Here is a 16278-nt window from a genome sequence, read left to right as displayed (position 1 = left end):
TATGAAATAAACAAAGGGCAAAGCAAAAGAAATATATAAGCATGTAGATGGTATTTAATTCCATGGGAATAAATGAGATAACAGAGAGTAGAAAAGAAAGAGAAGAGGACCTTAGATAATACCTACATTTAGATGTTGGTCGGAGGGGTTGCTAGCAAAGATACTGGAAAGGAGATACCAGTGAGATATGAGAAAACAGGAGAGAGCATACCAAAAAACACAAACAAACAAAACAGCTTTTGAAAAGGTTTCAAGAGGAAGGAAGACAGTGAAAATCTGCTAAGTAACTTGGTAAGATGAAGAAAATGTGCATTGGATTTAACAGTAGAGAAATTGTGGGTTATCTTGAAAAGAGTAGTTTCAGGGTAGTTGTTATAATAGAAGTCAGATGATTCAATAAAACGGAGGCCTTTATGTTGTAGGAAAGAGCAGAGAAAACAAAATGACCAACATCCTTGAGATGGAGAGAGAGAAGACAGCATAATCCAGAGCACAAGTAGTGGATTTCCTCTCTATAGGGAGACAGACACTTCTCAACAGGAGGGAACGAGATACAACTGAGATAGATTTGTAGGTTTGGTGGGAAGCTAAAGGATATGTTTCTGAATGAATGCTAATATTAAAACAACTGCTCTGGAAATATTGCAAATAATTTAATTGATTCCACAGTTTTATTTTTTCCTCTAACTTTGTGTTTTTATCAAAGAATAAATAGTATATTTAAAATATTAAAAATGGAATGACCCATAAGTAATATATATATGAAACAAGAGGATTATTATGACATTGATCCCTTAAGTTTATCCACTTGATACTATAATTTATACTCTTAAATAGTTAATGTCTTCATGCAATGTACAGTTTATAATGCTTAAACATTTTTGAAAATTAGTCTCTTAATTAATCTGTTAATCTCATTACTTTTTCTTGGATTCCTGATAACAATAGCTCTAAAATCTAAAGTCAAATTACTATGCAGATTTATATTATTCTGTGAAGAATTTCATCCTCTAATTAATATTGAAAAGATATTCCCTCAAATACACATGTTGCTTTATATCTTTGCTTAGTTGTTCTATACTCCAAAAAAATGACTTCAGCTTTTCTGAAAGAGGCAAGCTGTTATATACGAAATCCTTTTAAAAGGACAAGAGCCTTGATATCTAAACATCAAGATAATTTACTATTGTTTTTGATTATCTAAAGCTATTAAAAACAAAACTAGTTTGTTACGCTTATTTGTTCTAAGCATTGTAGTGATTTAGAAAAAAATTACTCGATTTTAATTATTTGTATATAGCTTAAATACATTGATATTAGATCGTTATTTATATATGATTGTAAAGGAACAAATTTGATAACAGAATATGAAATGTTAGCTTGTACTGAGTCTCATAAGTTTAAGACCAATCAGCTGATACAGTAGCTTCAAAATGCCAAGAACTGGCAGAGGAACAAAGGGATGCCTGGAATAATATTTTCTCCACTCCATAGAAATCCATCAATTAGAGGGAGAGATAAAGCTACTGCAGGTAATCATGCTGTGAATCAGAATGACATAGAAAGGGTGACATGTATTCAAGTCAGAGTGATATTAAGGTCTGAAATCCACAAATTAAAGGGTTATTATAATAGATGTGTTTGTGTGTGTGTGTGTGTTAGGTAGAAGGCAGAATCAGGCAAGAGATAATGGTTGTAGGACATGGGAGAATACTGAAGGAGCAAGTGAAACTGTGAATCAGAACCAAACACACACAATGGGATGTAGGGAAAAAAAAAGGCTATCAGAAATGCTAGACCAGATATCTGAAGAAGGAAGGGGAAATTAAAAGAAGAAAAGAAAAAGAGGAGAAGGAGAGGAAGAAAGGAGGAGGAAAGGGGGAAGGAAGAAGGGGAAGAGAAGAAGGAGGAAATGCATACATTAATGGCTGGATAAAACGTCACATTTCTGGTGCAGAAGTCAACAACATTGTAACTGCTCTTGACTGAATTCAGTTTACAGGGCTGTTGTCCATTCTGGAATGGGAATCATAAAATCATCAAAAGCAACGTGTGTGTGTGTGTGTGTGTGTGTGTGTGTGTGTGTGTTCTGTCCAATTAATTGTATGCACCGTATTTATTACTTACATAAACACATGCAATCAACAAATGTACACAAATACTTTTCCTTGAAATTACTAATTTATCACCAAAGAATAGCTGGTAAACCAGGTATAGTACTGCATTTCTGTTAAGAATCCTCCTATACAGATGGCCGTCAAACAACATGGGGGTTGTGGTACCAACCCTCTGAGCAGTCAAAAATATGCATATAACTTTACACTCTCTCCTTCGTATAGGCGGTTCATACACAGATTCAACCAACCACAGGTTGTGTAGTACTGTAATAAATAGTGAAGAAAATCTGGGTGTAAATGGACTTGTGCAGTTCAAACCCCTGTTGTTCAAAGGTCAACTGTACTTGTACTATTTCTAGATTACCAAAGCCCTCATTTCTATGCCTCTTTCCAGACTGTACTTTTGAAGTTGTTTATCATCTTTTCTTCTACATAAGGAAGTCTACATTTTATGGCCCATTAAAAATAATAAAATATAATAATACATTGTAAAGCATTAATCATTACTAAGGAAGTTATCCTCTGAAGCGTATTTAAAGCAAGAACACCTGGAAGAGGCTTTAAACCAAGGGAACACATATCTAATAATGGACTTAGAAAAACTTGAAAGTTTACCAGGGTCTTAGTTTGGATAAGAAGAGTTTCCTAATTTCTCTCATATTATTTGAAGAAATTATTGTCTATGCTAAATGTTTATAAGTGAATTGTTTATAAGTTGAGATTGTTTTACAGAGTATGAATTCATTGAGGGAAATGATGGATCTTATCCAGACCCCTGAGGATGGGCAGATACACCTCTTTCTGAAGAATGTTCTGGTTTATGATTTTGGCCTGATGACTTACCTCACTTTCTCACAAAGGAAATGAGGATGAGTTCCAAGTCACCTTGCAATTGTATTTCTCAAAGAAAGTCTGTACATATCAGATCCCCTCACCTTGCCCTGGAGGATGAAGTATGATATAACTGAGGGTTTTAGAAACCATAGGGTCTTTGCCCTTCCCTGGGAGCCCTTGGCATACCAATGTTGGCTTCATTTAGGTTGAGTCAGTGCTTATCTCCAATTACTCCTGAAAAATTTGTTACTGAACTGGTTGCCTGAACCCTTGCCAGGGTCCTAGCTGAGGCCGAGTCCATTTGTCTCTGTTGGAGAGATTCTTTTTCCACTGGGATTTGCACAGCCAATCACAAAACCGATGCTGAGACTGGAACAGCATAATTTTTATTCAGTGGTAGAGAATGGAGAATTGAGAACTTAGTTTGCAAATCAACTTCTCAATTCAGTTTGGGCTGAGACACCATATACATAGGAGGGTCGAGGTAAAAGAGAGGGATTTGGAAAGAGAGGGAGGAATATTCATGACTTATCTGAGAACAGGGGTGTGGTTTGTACAGTAACAGAGGCAACACTCCTTTTCAGTCCTTGTTTGAGCTTTTCCTGTTGTTGTCATGGCAACTGGCAACTGGCACGATGCTGGTGGGTGTGTCATTTAGCATGCTAATGTATTACAGTGACCATATAATGAGGCTCAATGTCTACTGGAAATGAAATCTTCCACCATTTGGGGCTTAGCTGGTTATAATCAGTTCTTGTTTTTCCTCTTTGCAGCTTCCCCCTGGAACTTAGATAAGAGCAATTGGTTTCCATTTGAGGAATGATTCTGGGGCAATAGCCTTGGTGACAAAATGACACAACTATAATTACCCATATGCTCAATTTTTTCATCTCTTATATGTCTTGGCTTACATTAGTGATGACACAAGATAGAGGCATTTGTTGAGACCTGTCTGAGTCAATATAATTTTCAGCTGAGTCAGGAGTTCAGGTTGATATTCAGACTTTGAATGTTTCTAAATCTGGAAAAAAAACCCAAAACACAAAGAGTAAGATTTAGGAAAAAAAAGATACACTGTTACTTAACAGCTTCAAGTCTTTTCAGTTTGCTTCCATACTCCCTTAGGGCAAATTGTTCCTTTGTTCTGGGAATGGGAAGTAAATAGGCCTCTTTTGTTGTGCAGTGTAAAACTAAGACTCTCTTTTAACATGGAAATATTTGAGATACTCTGGTTCTAGGGAATTAACCTTTGGGATAGTAAAAGCCTGTCTTTGTTAGAGATAGATTGCAAAAATAAAGTCTTCCAGAGAGGTTGGGTTTTCTCTTGTTAGAGGGCTGAGGGCCTTAAGTTAACGGATCCGCATTCATGAAAGGTAGCTTTATTGCAATACTTTGGGCACAAGAAGAGTCGAATTCAGATGGTCAGGGGTGATGCAGTTTTATAGGTATGTTTGTTGCAGGAAGGGGACCCCTTCCAGGGCCCGAGAGTGGGCTCTTTTTTAACACTTGGAAATGAATTGTCCAAGGAAGCACACACATGCTGACAAAGCAAAATACTTTATTGGGAAGGAGCACCGTGGCGGAGAGCAGCAGGGTAAGGGAACCCAGGAGAACTGCTCTGCCACATGGCTCACAGTCTCAGGTTTTATGGTAATGAGGTTAGTTTCCAGATTGTCTCTAGCCAATCATCTTGCTTATATCCATATTTGGTCTGATTCAGTCCTTTCTGGTGGCCCTCACATCTCTCAGCCAAGGTGGATTCCAGTGTGAAGAGGTTGGCAGGACATATTATGGCTGGTGTCTCCTCCTTCCTTTTGGTCCCTCCCAAATTCTTCTGGCTAGTGGTAGCTTGTTAGTTCCGAGTTCCTTATCAGGACCTCCTGTTGTGAGGTGACTCACGCAAGCAATTATTATTGTGTCTGGCCAGGTCAGGTAGTTTGGGTCCATGGTTCCCTAACATGTTCGTTCACTGGAACCCACATCATTAGTGGCTACTTGGATTGACATCTTCTTTCCATTATATATCTAGCTAGTTACTTTGTACATAATAGAACTATGGATTTTGGTTTATTTATTGCCTGCCATCTTATTGAACTCCGAATAATTCTCAGCAGATTCTCTATTGTTTGGGTGGTTAATTACCAAAAAAAAACCACGTTTTTTTCCAGTAGAACTGTTTGTTGTTTAAATTTTTAGACTGTAATGTAGATATTTAATTTGTTTAGTTTTTAGTAAATTAGACTATAAAAAAATGTTGTGCTTTTTAACAGTTAAAGGATTTAAGAACATAAAAATTTAGGTCAAAGTCTACAGGTAAAAGCTATTTCTGTAATTAGGGTTGATCAGGGCTGACACTCCACATATTTGGCAGTCTGTACTGGGCCAATCTGAATGGATGTCATTTGTTCAGGTCAGACATTGGCCAGTACCCTTTACTGGTACATGTCAGTCTCGGTGTGTGATTTGTTAATGGCCTTAAATAATCTGAGGAGATTTTTAAAAAGCCTATATCTAAAAGATCTTTTAGGTAATCATTTTATTGTATTAATAATTAATACAATTTAATTAATACAAATAAATGTGGGTAAAAAAACCCTGAAAATGACTAAAGTCTCCAGACAAAGGGGTGGCAAGTCTAATTTATAGTAGGCAATTTGCATAGAAATCTATTGCAATCCATTCACCAGTTCAATAGTTAGAAAAGTAAAAATAACCCATCTAGTTAATCACTTGTATTTATCAGTTGATTGACATTTGGGCTGTTTCTGCCTTTGGCTATTATGAACAAAGCTGCAGTGAATATTTGTGTGCAGGTGGATATATGTTTTCATTTTTCTTGGATAGACGTAACAGTGGAATTGCTAGATCATGTAATAACTATATGTTTAAAATTTTGAAAACTGCCAGACTGCTTTCCAAAGCAGCTGTACTATATTACATTCCCACCAGCAATGTATAAGGGTTCCAATTTCTCCACTTCTTTGTCAAAACTTATCTTTTTTGATTACAGTCATCATAGTGGATCTGAAGTATGATTTTGATTTGTATTTCTTTGATGGCTTATAATGTTGAGCATTTTTCATGTCCTTATCAGTCATTTGTATACCTTCATTGGAGAAATATCTATTCAAATTATTTGCTCATTTTTTCCATTGTGTTGTTAATTTATTATTGAATTGTGAGAATTCTTTATATATTCTGGACACAAGACCATTATCACATAAATAATTTGCAAATATTTTCTCCCATTCTGGAGGTTGGCTTTTTACTTTCTTGGTGGTGTCTTTTGAAGTACACAAGTTTTTAATTTTGATGAAGTCCAGCTTATCTATATTTCTTTTGTCATTTATGCACTTGGTGTCATGTCTGAGAAGGCTTTGCCTAACCCATGTTTATGAAGATGTATTCCTCTATTTTATTCTAAGAGTTTTGTAGCTTACCTTCTACATTTAGGTCTAAGATACATTTTGAATGGATGTGTGTGTATGGTATGAGGACATTATTTTTTTGAATGTGCATATATAGTCATTGTAAACCATTTGTTGAAGAGATTATTTTTTCACCATTGAATTTTTCTGGTACCTTTTTCAAAAATCAATTTACCATAAAAATAAGGCTCTATTTCTGGACTATTGATTCTGTTTCATTGATCTATATGGCTATCCTTACGGTAGTACCACACTATCTTGACTACTGTACCTTTGTAGTAACTTTAAAATCAGAAAGTTTGACTCCTTTAACTTTGTTTTTCTTTTTAAAGATTGTTTGGGCTATTTTAAGTCCCTTGGATTTTCATATGCATTTTAGGATCAGTTTGTTGATTTCTGGGAAAAAGCCATCTGGGATTTTGATAGAAATTACATTGAATCTGTAGATCTATTTGGAAACTATTGCCATCTTAATAACATTGTCTTCCAGTCATTAACATAAGTTACTTTTCCATTTTTTGTCTTTAGTTTCTTTCAATGATGTTTTGTAGTTTTTCATGTAGAAGTTTTAAGATTATAGTTCTTTTGCTAAAGTTATTTCTAATTTTATTTGCCTGTCATATTTTCTACTCTTTTAAATGCTGTTATAAATGGAATTGTCTTCTGAATTTCATTTTTTGATTGTTCATTGCTACTATATAAAAAATACAACTGTATTTTATATGTTGCTTTGTACCCTGCAACCTGGTTGACTGTTTTTATAATTTGAATAGTCTTCTACTGAATTACTTAAGATTTTGTGTATCTAAGGGTATATCATCTACAAAAAGAGATGGTTTTACTTGTTCCAATCTGGATGATATTCCTGCCTTTATTTCTATCTTTTTTTTTAATTAAAAAATTTTTCCCAATTACCCAGAGTGAATTTCCAATACAATGCTGAATAGAGGGGCAAGAGTAGACTGTCTTGTCTTGTTCCTAGTCTTAGGGAGAAAGCTGTCATTTTTTTCATGGCTAAGTAAGGTATAAGCCTTGTTTTGTTTTTTGTTTGTTTGTTTGTTTTAATAGGTTGGTTTTATCAATTTGAGGAAATTCACTTCTATTCCTAGTCTGTTGAGTATTTTTATGATGAAAGTCTTTTCGGTTTTGTCAAGTAAACCTGTAGAGTAGCCATATCAAATAATTGGCTCATTGTAATGAGGGAAACTGTACACCAGAAGAGCTGTAGGTTATCTCACCCCTATCCCAAAAGAGAAGGAAAAGTAATTATAAGAGGATTTTTAGAAATAGGTGAGTTTAGGCAAAATAAGTAATATTTTGTTAGGCTTAAAGTAAAACAAGGCTATGTGTACTCTCTAGAGTTCAACATCAGGTCTGGAGTGTGAACTGGACCTAGAATCTTGTTTCTCTGGAAACTATATAGTAAGATATATGTGGAATGTCGTGTCCAGAAACTTTTTATTTTAAGCTCTGTACCTGGGTTGTAAATTGAGCCTGCTTCTCTGTGTCTTGAGATCCTCCAGACAAGATTGAGATGCTTCATACTACTGACATAATTTCCAGCAACAAACTTTCTGATATTCTTTGGCTTTAGAAAATAAGCCAGTGAATAAGAGAATATATTATACTTTCAACAGGGAGGCCATTACAGTTGTAGCATGTCCTTGGGATAAATATTATTTCCTGTTAACTTTGTGATAGGATTTATCTGAGACGGTTATTCCAGCCAGATGACTGGCAATGTTTTGTACATGTGGCTCCCTCCCAAGAATACTTCACTGGCTTTCCCATTTTGTAGACTCTTATCCTGCCTTTACAACACTGCACAGGCAGGAAGGAGCTGTTTTCTCTTCTTCAGTGGTGATGAGATGAAGGTGTTTTCTCTATGAAGTCCTTGGCTACCTGCCAAAATAGCACCGTAATAGTTATTTTCTGAATTATGCCTATTTTACATCCTTGAGTTCCAACACTGTATTCTACATCCTTGAGTTAACTCTGTATTAATTTACTCTGTTTAATATTTCAGGACTGGTTGATGGAATAAATAGGCATTTTACTTTAGTTTTCAGACTACGTAATTATCTGCCAGGACCAGTGACTCAAAGTACTTATTTTACCTGTTCAACTGATTCAGGTACTTTAGTGTTCATGCACACGCACACACACACACACACACGTATCACATGATGCCTGTTATAATGTTAATTTCTTAGTATGCCTGCCAAAGTTATATATATATATTCTTTCTTAAATTAAATATGCTAAGAGTACTGACTCAGAGAAAAACAGATAATATGAAGGAATGTCTATCATAAAATAGACATTAATGTCTTTATGTTAACTAAAATATTCTCATGATTTTAAAATTTAATATTTTCATGATTTTAAAATATATATGCATATAGTCCTTTTCAGATTTTCTTCCCTTATACGTTATTACAAAATATTGAGTATAGTTCCCTGTGCTATACAGTAGGTCTTTGTGATTATCTATTTTATATATAGTGGTGTGTGGTTTATGTTTTAATTGGCCATTTGCTAATGACAAATACAATTTTTATAGGGAGTTAAATACCTTTTTTTAAATTAATTAGTTTATTTATATTTATTTTTGGCTGTGTTGGGTTTTTATTGCTGCATGCGGGCTTTCTCTAGTTGCAGCGAACAGGGGCTACTCTTCGTTGCGGTGCGCGGGCTTCTCATTGCGGTGGCTTCTCTTGTTGCAGAGCATGGGCCCTAGGCACGCGGGCTTCAGTAGTTGCAGCACACAGGCTCAGTAGCTGTGGCTCGCAGGCTCTAGATCACAGGCTCAGTAGTTGTGGCACACAGGCTTAGTTGCTCCGTGGCATGTGGGATCTTCCCGGACTAGGGATCGAACCCATGTCTCCTGCATTGGCTAGCGGATTCTTAACCACTGTGCCACCAGGGAAGTCCCCTAAATATCTTTTTAAGAGATAAATATTTTAAAATGTAGCACCAGATTATGATTAAGTGTACTGTCAGGTTGTCATCTATTACAAAAAATAAAACAAAAGAGATTATATCTGGACAGTGAGATGTATTATGTACTCTAGTAACCTTGGAACTGTGTCAGCCATAGAAAAGAAGCATCTGCTTCATCTCAATGGTAATACCAAGTGGTTTCTTCCTGATTTGGCAGGAAAAAGTGGACATCATGAAGATCTGTCAAAGTCAGTGGAAGGGGAAGATACAAAATGAGGATGGATTAATAATTTTGATTTGCTTGGATTTTTTCAGAGCTGTGCCATTTCTCATTCTATTTGTGGATGATGAAAGAGTGGAATGCTGCTTATAATACAAATAGAGTTGGCTTCATTTCTGAAATGATATGGAAGTGCTAAAAATACAGTGGAATAGATGATTTATTAATTAATAATTGAAATACTTTTGACCATTATCAATCTCCCACCTACTCACCTCAAATAGGACTACCATATGATTCATATAAGCAAAGCTTAATGGATTTTATTATGATTGTGTTTTATAATGTTTTCTTCCATCATCTCTGGCCTAGGCTTCCATACTAATCACCTACATTAATTTCTTATAAGTAGTTTTGTTGACTGTGTGAGAGGTTATTCATGGTAAATTACTAGTGATACAATTCACCCAGAGTCAGACAAGTTGAATCTAATGAATCATTTGTTTGGTTCCAGCTTGATGTACATTGAGAATAAGCAATAGCTGCTATTAATCCATCTCTAAATAATGGTGCTGAAGATTATAGGCTTACGGAAGCACATGGACCTGTGTTAAAAATCTTGCTTCAATACTATTAGTTCTGTGACCATAGGTTTCAGTTTTCTTCTTAGGAAAGAGGAACAATAAAACTAACTTCACAGAGTAGATTTACACATAAAGTGATGTATGCAAACCAATTACACAATTCCTAGCAGAAAGACAGTGTCCAATAAATGGCAGATATTAATTTTATTATTAGTGGATTTTCCTGTTGCATGTAGAAAAAGAACAAAAGGACAAAATTTTAATAACGTTCAAGAAATGTAGTTCAAAAGGTTTTAATATTGTTTTGCTCTCCCACTAAATCCTACTGACCACCAAAGTAAACATTTACCCATCTCAAACCTGAAAACAGCTCTTTTCATCTACCTGTTTTCAGAAGAGCTTAATAATTCTTTTGAGATTCCTTAAGAGAAAAGCAATAGAAAGACTCTGCCTGTTATAATGTTAATTTCTCAGGATGACTGCCAAAGTTATATATATATATTCTTTCTTAAATTAAATATGCTAAGAGTACTAACTCTGAGAAAAACAGATAATATGAAGGAAAAACTATAATAATTTGGTTATACTTAAAGATGTGCTCAGAGCACCTCTATGAAAAATAAACCAGCCACTTATGTTATCCTAGTGATTGGAAACACAATTTTAAGAAATAATTACTTTTGTTTTTCATATTGTCACTTTTATGTATTAGACTATGGGTACTACCATTTATCTTTTTCTGTCAACATTAAAGCATGCCTTAGCTCACAATTAATTTTATTTTCTTTTGTTTTTTGTATCACATTAGTCAAATAGAATAAAAAAATTCATTGCATTAACTTATTAAAACATTCTCTACCATGGTTTGATAGTTGCAAGTGTAGAGTTGTATTTTGGCTTTTTGATACTTTGTTGTAGTTTTTGATGTGTTTGGTTTTCCTTGATGTCTCTAGATATAGTATCAAGATAAAACTCATTATGATTGTACTTAAATGGTATCTCTGACATATGATTTTCAAAAGCATTGCTAAATTGTTGCACACTGGATACTTTTTGAAAATTAATTACTAAAATATGAAAATAAAAGAGAGCCACCATTTTCCTAAATAAAAGGCAATTACTTAATTAAGGTTTTTTTGGATAAGAATATTCAGTCTTTAATGCATGTTTTTGTATAAATTCTCCGTGAGCAGTTCACAGCTCAGTTTTACAGTATGTAATCAGCTGTCATTGTACACATTATGTAGCATTATATAGGCATCATAATTATTATATTTTTGCTTTTTCTGTTCAGAAGCCAAGTCTTTTGTAGATAAAAGTATAAATTTTTTCTTTTCTTTCCCCCATCAGATGTGGGTTCTGTTGAAGGACTTGCCTATCACAGAGCCTGGGATACACTGTACTGGACCAGCTCCACTACCTCATCCATCACCAGGCACACAGTGGACCAGACTCGGCCTGGAGCATTTGATAGGGAAGCTGTCATTGCCATGTCAGAGGATGACCATCCTCATGTGCTAGCCCTAGATGAATGCCAAAAGTAAGAAATTTGTATTTCTTCATTATAATTATAAGTCAAAGACTATCAAAGTTATATTAATTTTAAAGAGAATTAGCATTAAAAATACAGATTTCCTTTGAAGTTTTCTTTTCACAATTCATAAAACTGTTTTTTATAAGACTGTTTTTTATTATAAATGTGGATAATTGAAATCTGAACTCTTTAAATGCCAGGCATCACCTCCATGAGAGATAGAGTAAAAGGAAAATTAAAGGATGAAAGGGAAAATAGAGACAATACTGTGATTGAATAGACATTTTTTGTATATGTAAAAGACATTAATGCATCACTGATTGAAGTGATAAATTTGAAACAAAAATAAAACTATTAACAAGTATTGAAACCTGAAAGGTGTTTCTGTAATTCAATTAAGTAATTTTAACAATTGGGGATCTGTCCAATTGAAATACAGAGGAAATAAATAGCAGCAATAGATCTTTGTGTGCAGCTATAATTTCAACATTAGATACTTGACAATAGTCTACATGGTCCACATCGGTTTGATGATATATTGTGCAGGTATTTATAATAATACTTATGAAGAATTCATGGCAAGAAAAAATGCTCAGGCTATAGTATAAAATGTATAAAAAATAAAACAAATTAGAAAAAACTTATGTTTCGGGGGATGCTATAAAGCAAGCAATTATATGAAAACTGAAGAATGAAGCTCAGGTTAAGTAGAAAACAAATATGTCTATGGAGTTTCACTCTTATACAATATGGTAGGAATATTTGTTAACTACTAGAAAGTGCTTTTACTCTTAAGCGAAACAAGGACACAGAAATTAGACCAATCTGGTTTCGCTGAGCAGAAAAAGAAGAACTTATTTTAGGTGTGTTGAAGAAAAATGGAAGAATAAAAAACAATGACTGATAAACACTAACCCTGATCACTTGAGAGAAGAAAGGAGCACAGGAACTACTCAGTGTGAGAATAACTCAATCTGGATACTCTTATAGAACTAGAGATGAGAATTGACTTACTTTATTTAATTAAACATATTGAACTTATAAATTAAGACTCTAAAGTTTGAGAGATGCAGGTGAAGAGAAGGTTGACTCCTCACACAGATTTGGTTAGTTCAGGTGGACACAGGCCTTTAGATGCCTGGGCAGAGCTAGTTCTGCTCACACCACTGCCCTATCACTAGGGCTTGTTGTTGAGTCAGCTACACTGATCCACCAGGAGAATCTTAGGACAATAATAAATATCCTAAAGTTGATCAGAGGAATTTATAAGACAGTTTCAGGTAAACATGAGGGAGATCACTGATGATATTATACATGATTAATTTTAATTGATAAGTGCTTTATCCTATAATTATCAGTTACATAGGCTAAAATTACACTTTCATCTTATATGGTGAACTGTAAATTAGAACACACTAAAGTATTTTAATTGGAAAATTATATGTAATTAAAGTTTAAAGTATAAAAATATTTTTATCATTAAACATATTAATGACACCTTCAAATCACTTTCATATGTTAGTTGATTAACAGAAATTTTAAAATCAAATCAATTTCTAGATGAAAGACTACTTGAGTTCAAAACTTGGCTCTGTAACTATAACTAATATTCAAGCTTTCTGGCCTCTGTTTTCTTATATGTGAAAGGGTGAAATTAAAGAAGTACTAATACCTTGGAAATTCTGTAATTCTAAAGCCCACAATCTAGAAAAATATTGCAAATAAATTGTGTATTTAATACCTCATATTATTTGGATAACTTTTTAAACTAAATTTTTCATTTTAAAAGTTACAAGATGTGGTTAAAACTACTGCATGATTTAAGAAAGTGGAATGCCATTTTTTTTTTCAAATTTACTGATCCATAGGACAAACTTTTATGTTCCACAGAATAGATTAAAATGCTATGAAGTATTTTAATAAAGAGCATAGATGACCTAGCTTTCCCTAATTGGTGGAGGTTATTTTTTTAAATTTGCAAGTAGAAAGGTTTTTTTGTGTGTGTGTGAAGTTGGGTATTGTCTAGTAATAGGTTTTTACATAATACTCAAAAACCATATATTGAATAATTATGTTGGCTATAATCCTACATTGTCTTTACATGTCTTTACATAGGAATGATATATGCAATCTTGCTGTAAATACGAAATATTATTCCAATTAGTTTTTCTTTGTATTTATTAAACATAGTTTTTCAAAATGTAAAGCAGCCTGCCTGTCAGTCTCCCTCCTTCCCTTCTTCGTTTCTTTCTTCCCTTTCTCCCTTCCTCCCTTTTTCCTTCCTTCTCCCCTTCCTTCCTCCCTCCCTCCCTCCATTCTTTTCTTCTTTCCTTCAGTTCAAAAACTGATCTTCAAATAAACTCTTAGGGGTACTCCTAAATATAAAGGGGGAGAAAGAAGAGCTGTTTCAGTAAAAGCAGGCCTTGGAGACTGGAACCCTATAGCCTCTCCACTCTTCCAGTGACCTTTAAAGGCTTCCATAGACTCCTAGGCCTTCTTCAAAGAATAGTTTGACAAACACTGATTTAAAATATTCTAGAAAATCTGTAAGTAACGGATACTATGTTTAAGGATTTGAGAGTGACCCCTGGAATTCTAGAAACAGCACTGTAATTTATAGAAAAATCACACTGATAAACAGAGGAGGGAAAAAAGACATTAAAGAAATATAGGAGTTTAGTAATTTCTCTAAAACATATACAGAGAAAAATGCAGAATTTAAAAAGCAAACCTAGAAGGAGAGAAAGATTTTGATTTTCACCAACTGAAGGAGGGAAATATTGTTAGGTTAAGAACGATGTCCAAAATGATAACAACACAGGATCTGCTGAAGCATTATAATAATAAGTTAGAGTATATTTGCAGTTCATAGAAAATTTAAAATAACTATTTTTGTCCCTGATTAAAATAAATCTTTACTATGCATCAAACTGATTCGATTTAATTAAATTACTATTTGAGAGATAATTGTTTTTCAGAAACATTTTCCAGGTCATTTAAGAAACTGAGAAAAATATATATGCAACTATAATATACATATTTCCCTTTATTACTAAAACTTCCTCAAGGGTCATAGAATATGAGATAAATAATTTTGCTTCTTTTTAAATAATTTGACATTGCCATGTTTCTACTAATGTTGTTACTGTTAATGAAAATTTTAATCTATTATCACAATTTTCATTTTAATTAGTTTAATGTTTTGGACCAACTGGAATGAGCAGCATCCAAGTATCATGAGATCTACTCTGATTGGAAAAAATGCTCAAGTGGTGGTCAGTACAGACATACTCACTCCAAATGGACTCACCATTGACCACCGTGCAGAGAAGCTGTATTTCTCAGATGGCAGCCTAGGAAAAATTGAAAGGTGTGAATATGATGGATCCCAGAGACATGTAAGTTAACTGAGAATTTCTTGATTATAGATTTGAAAAATGATACATTTGGAAAATACATGCTTTATATGCCTAAAATATGCATATTAAGGGATTTCAAAATAGCTAATTGTTCGAACCAATACAACTGAATAATCTGTTCGGTGAAAAACAAAACAGCAGATAAAATTTTGAAAACTTTCTTTAAGTGCATTTGCTACCATGGAGACAGTCCAACTCTTATGGAGAAACAATAACTGATTTTCTCCTAGTTATGAATTGAATTGGTATTGTTAGAGTGATTTATGTAAACTTCATTGTTATTTACAATTTCTTAAAATGTGAAATGAAATTGGTTAGTTGCCCTAGGATCAAAGAACATTAGAAAGTAATGAAATGATCCTCTGTCTGTGTTTGGGTCCTCAAAGCAACCTCAGAAGCTTTGAAGAGAGAAGAGTGGAATTCCTTTCACAGTCAGGCTCATTTCCTGTCTCTTTTCTCTGAATTCCAAATAAAATGTTAATGGGAGTGTCTTTATGCTGCCCCTGGAGAACATTTACAGGGGATATTTAGGGCCTGTAGAATGGTGAACGTCCAGTGCCTCACCTTATCTTATGAGGACGGTAGCCCTTGGCAACTGGGAAAACTCAGGGTTCTGAAGGGTAAGATCCGGGTTGTTACACCACTGGAGGAATCTACCCCAGCCCCTCTTCACCAGTGCATGCTTGAATGACAAAATAATCCTGAGGCTCTTAGCTCTTCCACTGAGTTTCTGGAAGGACCATCTTCATGGGCCGTATTTCCTCTATCACAACTACAGTGCCTTATGGTATTAAAGCAACATAGAGAATACGTATGAATAGCTGTGGCAGTATTTCAATAAAACTTTATTTACAGAAACAGGCAACCAAACAGCAGGCCATATTTGCTAACACCTGATTTATACCATTAAGCACACTGTTTAATTCAATTGAGTATATACCTGTACGTATATATCTACATATTACATCTAATATAGATACATATATCTATATGTACATATATAATATTAAATATGTATATATACACACATTATATTATATAGAGAAACAGATATTTATCTTAGGGCAACTAACTAAATGTATATATACATATATGTGCATATTGCATATACATATATTGCCTATATGTATATATGTGTGTATATATAGATATGTGTGTGTGTGTGTGTGCATGTATGTGTGTGTGAGTTTCTTGAAGAA

At 34.1% G+C, this 16278-nt stretch overlaps 1 protein-coding gene across 1 annotated transcript in view; it reads left to right on the top strand.

Annotated features, from left to right (window-relative positions):
• LRP1B (LDL receptor related protein 1B) overlaps positions 1 to 16278 on the top strand; it is a gene marked incomplete at both ends in the record, with an annotated part of 1860945 nt that overhangs the window by 1514206 nt on the left and 330461 nt on the right. The window contains 2 exons of the mRNA XM_079710778.1: positions 11477 to 11666; positions 14854 to 15058. Coding sequence (XP_079566904.1) covers positions 11477 to 11666; positions 14854 to 15058 — 395 coding nt within the window. The remainder of the gene's footprint in view (positions 1 to 11476; positions 11667 to 14853; positions 15059 to 16278) is intronic.

The sequence above is a fragment of the Hyperoodon ampullatus genome (genome assembly GCF_949752795.1).
Source record: "Hyperoodon ampullatus genome assembly, chromosome: 8".
NCBI classification, from domain to species: domain Eukaryota; kingdom Metazoa; phylum Chordata; class Mammalia; order Artiodactyla; family Ziphiidae; genus Hyperoodon; species Hyperoodon ampullatus.
This window is presented reverse-complemented; position numbering and strand designations above follow the sequence as displayed.